This window comes from Cynocephalus volans, chromosome 14, assembly GCF_027409185.1.
Source record: "Cynocephalus volans isolate mCynVol1 chromosome 14, mCynVol1.pri, whole genome shotgun sequence".
Classification (NCBI taxonomy): domain Eukaryota; kingdom Metazoa; phylum Chordata; class Mammalia; order Dermoptera; family Cynocephalidae; genus Cynocephalus; species Cynocephalus volans.
In genome coordinates this window covers 101,183,898-101,194,779 of record NC_084473.1, presented here as the reverse complement: position 1 = coordinate 101,194,779, position 10,882 = coordinate 101,183,898, and the positions used below count along the sequence as shown (strand labels likewise).

At 53.1% G+C, this 10,882-nt stretch overlaps 1 protein-coding gene across 1 annotated transcript; it reads right to left on the bottom strand.

Annotated features, from left to right (window-relative positions):
- Positions 1-8,108: 8,108 nt before the first annotated feature.
- On the bottom strand, positions 8,109-10,477 carry LOC134362434 (melanoma inhibitory activity protein 2-like). The gene is given in 3 exon segments (XM_063077683.1): positions 8,109-8,134; positions 8,137-8,850; positions 8,962-10,477. Coding segments are annotated over 3 exon segments (2,256 nt in total).
- Positions 10,478-10,882: the final 405 nt, after the last annotated feature.

Below are 10,882 nucleotides of genomic sequence, written 5' to 3'. Positions count from 1 at the left end.
TTAGCCAGCCAGTTAGTTCCAACTTTCAGGACCCCAGGGGAATAAAATGAGGACTGTTCCAGAGGGGAGGCAGCTGCCCAGGTGTCTGGCCCAAACTCCCAGCCCACCCTGCCCCCTGGGGAAAGGGGGGGCAAGCCTCAGGTCAGGGCACAGCTCCCCAGGAGCCCCTCGGCCTTTCAAGGCCAGGACAGCCCTGCTCCTTTGGCTCCCAGCACACTTCCAGGAGCAGGGACGCGCTGAGCGTTTTGAGTCTTCACGGTGGACTTGGGAGGAAGGTGTCTTTATCTCACTCTATGGATGATGACAGTGAGACCCAGAAAAGTAAAAGGGTTTGCCCAAGTCACAGGCTAGAAAGTGACAAAGCCGGGACATAAAGCCTGTTCCTTTCATCCCAAAGCGAGCATGGCGGTCAAGATGCACCCCAACCGATGACACACCCATGTTTCATACGTCAGCTTGGACACTTGCTGATCACACTGCCCAGGACAGGCCTGGCCTTCCTTACTGTGTGAACTGAAAAGGTAGGACCAGAGAAGCCCACCCCCAAACCAGTGCTGCCCTCTGGAGAGTCACCCTCCCACTGCTCAGAGGTGCTTTCTTCGAAGTTAACAAGCTGTGCAACCAAACAGGTCAGGACGACTGCCCTGCCCACTGGGCCCCCCAGGCCCCGGGGCCTTGGGAACCTCCCACTGCAGCAGCCAACCTGGGGGGGTTCCCCTCATGCAACACAGATGTGAACGTTCCTGCCCCCTGCCATGACCCCCCCCTGCCACTGGGTCCTTTCCCAGGCAGGAGGGAATGGGGATCGAGGACGCCTGAGTAGGCTCCTTGCATGGGCCTCAGCGGTGGCCGTGCTGTGGGCACGTGGCCATTAGCAAACTCCCCAAGAGAGAGTCAGTTTTGCAAGAGTCTCTGGCAGCTATCAGACCCAGAAAAGGGGAGGAAGGCTGCAGGAGAGCCTGCCCTGTTAGCTACGAGCTTGAGCCTGATGGGTTGGAACTGTGCTTTTCCTCCCACGGTGGCAGGAGCCTGAGGGCAGGGCAGTTTGGAAGTGGAAAGGGAGGGAATCGTTTCAAGTCTGGATGAAGGCTCCTTCCTTATGTTGCAATTACTGAGCACTTCACACTGGAGGCGGCGGTGATGAGACGCGTTAGCTGACCAGGGTCTTATACTCTCATCCCAGGCAGGGGAGGGGCTTGGCAAGCCCCACCCACAAGTCTTGGGGTCTCCTGGACCTTCCTCATGACCCCCTCCACTCCAGGCCCAAGTTCAATCCCTCCTCCCCAGGACCCCAAGCCGGCAGGTGGAGCTCTTCCGTACCTTTCCCTCAGGCCCTTTCTACTGTTGGGCCTGGCTGAGGGGCAGAGACAGAGAAATTCCCCCTCGGGGTTTGGGCCCTGCCCCACCAAGAGCCCCTGCCTGAGACCAAGGCCCCTCTGGGAGGGGGGTGCGTCTCACCATGCATGTGGTGCCCGCTCTTTAAAGAAGGTCAATAAACACCTGTTGCCCCCCCAAAGCCCTCCTCTGGATGCCACAGAACTCAGGGATGTCACCAGGACACTGAGCCAGCACAGCTGTGCAACTGGAAACCACTTAAAGCAGCTTTATTTGTGTCCACCTCTGGCCCTTGAAACCTCTTCTGCTGGCCAGTCCTCCCACGGCCAGATGGAAACCTGACAGGCCCAGGCTGCTTCTTGGTAGGGAAATACCCGTGGTCTCCACCACTTCACGTCACACAGCACCGCTCGGCTCACGTCCAGGCCCAACAATAAAAAGGGCCTGACGTCATCGTCAAGTCCCCTGCTTTGAAGTGGAGGCCACTCCTGCTGCCCCGGCCTGGTGGGGTGGGAAGCCTCGGCCGGGCAGCAGGCGTGGTCAGCCTCCAGCTGAACTGTGCTCTGGGCTTGGCGGAGGTTGAAAGCTACACCTCTTTCTCTCATCGGCATCTCCAAGGGTCTTCAGAGCCCGGACATGGTCCCCACTGTCCCCCTGACTAGAATATTTTGTGTGGGCCTCAGAGAACCAAGGAGCCCCTGACGGGTAGTGGCAGCCCCACCTTCTCTTGGCCTGCATCTGTTCACTGCCCAGGCTGCCTCCTGGGACTGGGCCTGTGAGATTCCACGCCGACTCTCTCACACGAGGCCCTCACCTGGGCCGTCGGCCCTCTCCTCAGCTCCGCCATCAAAGCAGCCAGCCCGTCTCTTGCCCTCTAGACTTTGGGGTGGGGGTGGGGGTGAGGCATCAGTCCACTGGATTTCTCCACCTGCGGAGGACACCTCAAAGCCTAAAGCTCTCTTTAAAGCCCTCTTCCTCTGGCTTGATGTGAACGAGGGCATCTCACCTCACCCTCTGGTCTCAGCTCACCTCCCTGATATCCCCGCCTCTAACCTCAACACTTGACTCCTTGGTACCCTTGGTGTGGGTGAGGGGTCAGGCCATCTCTTCTCTAAATGCGGCATCAATGTGGGCAGAGGTCAGGGGCTGGGCGGGGTCATCTCACTGCACACACCGGCCTCCCTCCCCACATGGGGCTGTGATCATCAGTGTTTGTACGAGGGTTGGAAGCTAACTGCTCCATGCTTGTCCAGAAAGTGCAAGGAAGGATTTGGGACCATGGAGGAGGGGCCCATGGTGTGGACCAGGCTGGCTGCCAGCCTCCTGGTTTGGTCCCTGGCATTTAGGCTCAGAGAGACCGGGTGCTAGGAGGTAAGATGGGAGGCCCAGAGGGTGGGGAGGGACACTGGCCACCACCACCCAGAGCAGGGCCTCAGGCTGACTCCAGAGAACTCAGTTATGTCCTGAAATGCCACCATCATACGTTGACTCCTTTGGGTAAGTATTGCCTTTGCTATGCAGCCCACATCCAGTCTCTGCATCCTAGTTTCTCAGCCCTCAGGTAGATAAGCAACAAGTCCTGTCTCTTGGTTGATCCTTGTAAAGCGTTTAACACGCTTCCCGGTTGATACTCATAGCTCGATAAATAAATGTTAACTCACACTGCTTGCCCCTTCGGGTAGCACGGGCAGGCTCTCGCCCACCAGGCGACCCTCTCTTAGCACAACTCGGACACCTGGAGCTGCCCTGGCCAGTCACCTGAGACCTTGGATGCCTTGGCCCATCTGGCATTTCTTTGGCAGAATCTTCCATGGGGCCTTTTGCTGGGTGGCAAGGCTGGAGCGTCTGGCACAACAATTCGAGTTTGCAAATACAAAAGCCACATCTTAAACATCACAAATTAGAACTGTGGTTTGGCAAAATATTTTTGTGCTCCTTTGAGGACCTGAAACTCCAAGAATAGTAGAAAACAGAATGTCTGGGATATTTATATACAGGTTAAGAGTCTCTAATCCAAAAATCCAAACTCCTAAACTTTTTGAGTGCTAACATGACACTCAAAGGAAATGCTCATTGGAGCATTCTGCAAATGGATTCTCCAAATATTCCCAAATCTGAAAACATCCTAAATCCAAAATACTTTCCAAGCATTTTGGATAAGGGGTACTCAACCTGTATTTTAATGGGGAGAAGAGAATGACAAAGTTGACTGTGGGACCGCAGGCTGCCAGAGTCATCAGACAGCCATGTTACACATGGTGTAGACAGCTGGAAGCCAGGAGTCATCTCATGCACGCACCTGTCTCCAGAGGCCTGACGCAATACCTCAGACAATGAAGAGACGAACACTAGAATTTTGATTAGACTCAACACATCCACAATTCAACTCAATTTAAAATTGCCTCACATACTCTTGGTAGCAATAAAACTGCAGCCTTTGGAAGATAATCTGCTCCTATCTTTCAGTATTTTCCATGTGGATATTCTTTGTCCCATCAGTGTCACCTCTAGGCCCAAACCCAGAGAAATCTCTGAAGGACACCAGGATGCTCACTGCAGCATTGTGTAGGACAGCACAACCTGGACACAACCTGAGTGTCCACCCGTGGGGCACGGGGAAAATACATCATGGTAAAATCATAATTGATGCAGCTTTAAAAAAGAATGAGACGGTCCTCTCTACCCTGACATGGAAATAGAGGTCTGCAGGTTTCTGGATATCAGAGCAGATTTAAACACAGGTGTTCGGACAGCGTGACGGGACCTGAGCTGAGGGACAGGAAACTGCAGCCTCAAGACCCCGTGTCATTCCGCTTTCTCGCTCTCTTTCCATGGGATCCAGAACCTCCGCCCTCCTTTTAGGCGCACTGGCTGGGGAGAGGCTGTGGCGGGAGCGGGAGCACGCGGGCAGCGGCTCAAGCGGGGCAGAGGCTGCAGCGGGATCAGGAGCGGGCGGGCAGCTGCCAGAGGCGGGCAGAGCCTGCAGGGGGAGCGGGAGCGCGCGGGCAGCGGCTCCAGCCGGGCAGAGGCTGCAGCGGGATCGGGAGCGCGCAGGCAGCGGCTCGAGCAGGGCAGAGGCTGCAGCCAGATCGGGAGCGCGCGGGCAGTGGCTCCAGTGGGGCAGAGGCTGCAGACAGATCGGGAGAGCGGGGGCAGCGGCTGAGCGGTGCAGAGGCTGCAGCGCGATCGGGAGTGCGCAGGCAGCGGCTCCAGCGGGACAGAGGTTGGAGCGGGAGCAGGAGGGCGCGGGCAACAGCTGGAGCTGGGCAAAGGCGGAGGCGGGAGCGGGAGCGTGAGCGTGGGGGCAGCGGCGGGAGAGGGGCAGAGGCTCCAGAGGGGCAGAGGCTGCAGCGGGATCGGGAGCGCCAGGGCAGCGGCTCCAGCAGGGCAGAGGCTGCAGCGAGATCGGGAGCGCTCGGGCAGCGGCTCGAACAGGGCAGAGGCTGCAGCGAGATTGGGAGCGGGCGGGCAGCGGCTCTAGCCTTTAGCGGGCAGAGGCTGCAGCGGGAGCGGGAGGGCGTGGGCAACAGCTGGAGCTGGGCAAAGGCTGCGGTGGGGCGGAAGCAGGAGGGGGTGGGAAACAGCTCGAGCTGGGCAAAGACAGCGGCGGGAGCTGGAGCGCTAGCGTGCGGGCAGAAGCTCGAGCGGGGCAGAGGCTGCGGCGGGATCGGGACCGCTCAGGCAGCGCCTCGAGCGGTGCAGAGGCTGCAGCGCGATCGGGAGCGCGGAGGCAGCGGCTGGAGCGGGGCAGAGGCTGCAGCGGGATCAGGAGCGGGTGGGCAGCGGCTCGAGCCGGGCAGAGCCTGCAGGGGGAGCGGGAGCGCACGGGCAGCGGCTCCAGCCGGGCAGAGGCTGCAGCGGGATCTGGAGCGCGCAGGCAGCGGCTCGAGCAGGGCAGAGGCTGCAGCCAGATCGGGAGCGCGCGGGTAGTGGCTCCAGTGGGGCAGAGGCTGCAGCGGGAGCGGGAGGGCGTGGGCAACAGCTGGAGCTGGGCAAAGGCTGCGGTGGGGCGGGAGTAGGAGGGGGTGGGAAACAGCTCGAGCTGGGCAAAGACTGCGGCGGGAGCTGGAGAGCTAGCGAGCGGGCAGAAGCTCGAGCGGGGCAGAGGCTGCAGCGCGATCGGGAGCGCGCGGGCAGCGGCTCGAGCGGGGCAGAGGCTGCAGCCAGATCGGGAGCGTGCGGGCAGCTGCTCGAGCGGGGCAGAGGCTGCAGCGGGATCGGGAACGCGCGGGCAGTGGCTCCAGCTGGGCAGAGGCTGCAGCCTGAGCGGGAGCGCGCGGGCAGCCGCTCGTGAGAGGCAGACGCTGCAGCGGGATCGTGAGCGCGGGCAGCGGCTCCAGCAGGGTAAAAGCTACAGCGGGATACGAAGCAAGCGGGCAGCAGCTCTAGCGGAGCAGAGGCTGGAGCGGGAGCAGGAGGGTGCGGGCAATAGCTGGAGCTGGGCAAAGGCGGAGGCGGGAGCGGGAGCGGGAGCGTGAGCGTGGGGGAAGCTGCTCGAGAGGGGCAGAGGCTCGAGAGGGGCACGGGCTGCAGCGGGATCGGGAGGGCGCGGGCAGCGGCTCAAACAGGGCAGAGGCTGCAGCGGGATCGCGAGCGCCAGGGCAGCAGCTCGAGCCAGGCAGAGGCTGCAGCGCGATCGGGAGCGCACGGCAGCAGCTCGAACGGGGCAGAGGCTGCAGCGGGAGCAGGAGCGGGAGCGTGCATGCAGCGGCTGCAGCGGGGCAGCGGCTGGAAAGGGGCAGAGGCTGGAAAGGGGCAGCGGCTGCATAGGGAGCGGGAGCTGGCGGCAGCAGCTCCAATGGGCCGACGCTGCAGTGGGATCGGGAGCACGCGGGCAGCGGCTCTAGCGGGGCAGAGGCTGCAGCGGAGCGGGAGCGCTGGAGCGCTGAGGAGGCCGCTGCAGCGCTGACGCTCCTCAGAAGCAGCTGGACTCTCCTACCTGCTGCTGCAGGAATCTGTGGTGGAAGAACGTGAAGCAAGTTGAGCGTCACAGAGACACTAACTGCAGAAGAAGTGCTTCAGCAGCCACTTCAGATGACTGTGGAGGGTCTTTGATGCTGCACCAAAACTCAACGACAAATACTAGGTTTTTAAAGGCCAAGAAGCTTTAGAGAAGAAAATTTCCAGAAGAAATGGCTTTGGTTTGAGGAGAACATCCGTGAACAAAGAAAAACGGAAAGCACTCCCCTCAGGACAACCTCGGGATATGTCACTTCACAGACTCGGCTGGAGGTTTTTACCCACATGGGCCCGGCCTCTTCTTCTGTCTGTCTCTGAATCTGCCTGAGAAAAGATCTGCAGATGGTTATGGCCACTGCCTCATTTCCAGTTTCCAATATTGTGCAAGTTTCTTTCTTGGCCAATTCTAATCTGGAAGAAGAGACGGAAGGGAACTGTGGAAAATGTAATTAATTCCCAGCTTAGCTGCACTGACAGAGTACAAAGCACCAGAGTGTAGTGCCACATACTGTCTTTTTTCTAAGGCATAGATATGAGACTTACCAAATTATTTTCTAGATAAGAAATATCAAAGAATTTTCTAGAGAATTTCCCCTATTTTACAAAAAAAATTTTTTTTGGCAAAAAATGAGAAGAAAATCTCATTTATTTTGTTAATGCATACCACCCATATAGGCGCTATAGAGTTGAATGGTTTTTTTTCCCCCAAGGATTAAAGTTCTTAACGTTGCGGTCACATGGAAATCATCCTTAATTTTAACCTAAAGATTGACTGGTGCATATTCTTCAGATATTTCAAGCAAAAATTAGCAGTAATGTATTATTTTTATCATCAGAAAAACGTTAACTGTCAATTACACACACACATGCATAAATATATAATACACACATCTCCATGTACGGCGGCACTTCAAAAAGCTCAGGGAAGATTCATATTATCTTTCAATTCTATTTTTCCACAAACATTTTGAAGTTCTCAGATACCCATATATGCAGGATGTTATATGGCTTTTTACCTGTATACAGTGCTCACTGCTTTCTATTCATAAAAAATTTAAATTAGAACCATAGAAGCATCATTATAACCTCCTTACAGGTTTCTTTCTAGATAGTCAAGGTCTATGAAACACATAAACACTGGTTAATAATATGCTTCACCTTCTTATCATATCTTCTCACCACAGACTTTTTCATTGCAGTATGGACAGAGGCTTAGATTTCATGTTTTAAGAGCATAAAAATATCCATCGACAGCAAGTTTTTATAAATAGAGGGTCTTGAAGGGTCTTAGATCCACAATTTCTTTTGCTAATTTTAAAAGATTATTATTATTTTTAACGGACACCTAATAACTGTACATATTTATGGGGTACATTGTGATTTTTTTAATTAAAAACCTAGCTGATTTTATTATTATTATCAATACCAAACAAGTCTTTAAATCAATGAAAATTTAATTAAGCATAAAGTTACTTTCACATGTGTCTAGCACCGTAGTAAATACAGTTCTTGGCATAAAGACACAGCCCTTGGAGTTTAAAACATCCCCAACTGCAAGATTACCGAAATAAATTTCCCATTATTGTTTATGTAATAGTGGGTTAGTTAATCAAATTAACATAATTATACAATCTAGGATAAAATAAAATGGAAATAATTTACTCATGAAATTCATATTTAAATCATCTTTATTTACAAAATAGTATCCTGAGAATTATAATTCCATTAAGCTTCAATTTGAGCAAAAAAAGTAGTTACTTAAAATGAAAATGAAAGATAAGTCAAAACTCTATGAAGAGAGACCAAAAATATCATCAGGTTTCTTGCTGTGCTTCTGGATTTCAGGAGCAGGCTCATTTGAGCACGGAATCGACCCTGAAGGGAACTCACCCCTACTTTCAGAATGTGGGGGTGGAGGTGAAAATCCAGCTCCTAGAGGAACATAAGGAGGAAATCCCCTCAGTGAATAGACATTTCTCATTGCAAATGGAGGTGGTGGCTGGACAGAGAAATCCCTTGGTAGAAAATAATTTTGAGGAGCTCCATACATGCTTCCTGGAGGAGGTGGAGGAAAAGGAGGTTCTCTTCTCATGAATGGACCCCTCCTATCCACTGGAAACAATGGACCTCTGATTGCAGGAAAAGGTGGAGGAGCAAAGCCAGGGCCACTTGCTTCCCTTTCAGCAGGCACAGATGAATGAGGCACATTTACATTACCAAGATCGTCTTTGGTTTCATTTCTACTGGATTCCATTTGTGAGGGCTTTGGCCCATCCACTTTATCCAAAGAAGGCAGATTCAAACTTCTGAGTTCTGCTGGGCCAGACGGTCCACCAGGATCAGGATCAAATCCGTCTTGCCTTCGTGGAAGAAGAGCTGGATCAGAACATGGGTGGCCTGGTGGAGGAATCCTCATCCTCCGGTGCTGTTCCCACGGAGGTGACAGGAACCCAGAAGGTGCTCCATGAGAATCGGTTAACCTATCACAGCCCGATTCTCCTCTTTCATTGGTCATCTGGTGATCCAGAGTATTCTCTGGGCCTCTTGAGCCTCTTCCTCCTCCTCGCCCTGGAGTCAAAGGTGCGAGTCTGAGTGGAGAGAGAAAAGCTCTCGTTTCGGATGAAGGTCGACCCACTGGTGAGGCACCACATGGGGAATGCTCTCCGCCAAATGCTGTCTTTGGAACATCAACTACATAAGGATCTTTCTTGAAAAGTTCAAATTTAAACTCTCTTTCAGCTAATTTTTGTCTCTTGGAAACATTTACTTTCCTTAAATACCTGAGGTGTCTTTCAGCAGTCTCAGCTGCCACCCAGCTGCCATGCGCTTCTTTCTCATAGGAAGTCATCTGCCCTTGATAAGAACGAACGCTTCTCTCCAATTCTTCTTCCGCATCTCTGGCTCTCCTTCTGTAGGTCTCCAGTTCCTCAGCTGCATGGCTCACCTTCTCTTCTACTTTGGAAAGTTTCTCCTCCTTCTCTAACCGGTCCTTTTCCTCTGCTATTAACTTCCTGTGGAGATTCATTCCATTTTCTTGATACAGTTCAGTCATTACTTTAAGTTTCTGCTGAAGCTTCTGATTTTCACTTGCCAACTGTGTGTTTTCTGACTGTAAAGATGCTTGTTCAGTCTGGAGATTTGTAATATGCTCAATAAGCTCTTCCTTTGTTTTATCTACTTCAGACAACTCAGTGTAAATTTGGTTTCTTTCTCCTTCTAGGGTTTTGAAAGAAGCATTTAACTTAGCAGCGTGAATCAGTTTCTTCAAAGCTCCTTTTGGCAGATCATCTAAGCGAGCACCCTTTTGTGATTCACTCTTCATCTCCAATTCCAAGTCATCAGCCATCATGTCTTCTCCAAGCACAGCAGCCCAGTCTGTCATCTTGAGCAAGCGTTCAGCCAGAGACTGGATGTCATTTTCTTTATCACTCAGAACTCGTTCTGCCTGGACCTTGGAGTTTTCAAATATTATTTTCTGTTTATTAAGTTCACTCACTTGTTCTTTCAATACTTCCGCTTCCTGTAAAAGCTGTTTCTGGCTTTCCTGAAGTTGGGAATTTTCATTCAAGGCGTCTTTTATTGCCACCTTCAGACGTTCTTCATTCATTTGAAATATTTTGCAGATTAGTTTGGCTTCAGCTACTTGTGACTGGATGGATTTCGATTCATCTTCTAGGGACTGTATCCTTTTTGAAATATCTGCCATCAATTCATCTTGCTCACAATGTTTAGATTTCTGTTCCTTTAATTCTTTGGCTAGAAAGACTATTTCATCCTCAAGTTTAGATTTGGAGCTGCTCAGCTTTTCATAGGTTGCCTCCAAGCTTTGTGCTTCTGTTGACCCCTTCTCAAAGCTGGCATCCTTCACAGCTGACTCCAAGCCTTCATAGTCCTCTTGAACAACGCAAAGTTTGTCAAGTAGTTTACATTTTTCTTCAATTAGTCCAGAAAGCTTTTCAGCAAGCTTTTTCTCTCTTCTTACATAAAGCCGGCTTCTCACCGATCGAACACTTCTCCACAAAAACAAGAGAATCAACAATCCAGTAAGAGCCGCACATGTCACCAGTTCCCACGGAAAAGCAGGGCCCGGTCTCAGGTCTTCAGGCAATGCTGCCACAGTCCTGCACAGCTTTCCCAGGACCAGCCCCAAGTACGGCTGAGGGGCAGCCCCGGGCACCTCCATGGCGCCGAGGCTGCTCCGGCTGTGGCCACAGTAGCCACGGCCCGGCCGGGCCACCACCAGCAGCTGAGACAGCTCTGCGTTCTGTCGGGAACGCGAACCGGCCCCGGCGACAGCAGCAGACACAGCGCAGCCGGCCTGGAGGGGAGCCCGGGAGCACTGGTGCCCACCGGCCTCAGGCGTCCCCCACGCACACCATGGTAACCAGGCCCCTTTGTGACGTCACTTCCGCCACGCGGTTCCGGAGCCTGCCCCGCGCGAGCCTGTGACACACGCTGTCCTAGCCACCCCCACCTCGGCTTGGTTTTGGCCGGGCCACCGCTGGATTTGAATCCATGTTTATAATGATGAAATCTGGGTAATCAGCATACTCATCACTCAAATATTTGTCATTTCTTTGTGCTGGGA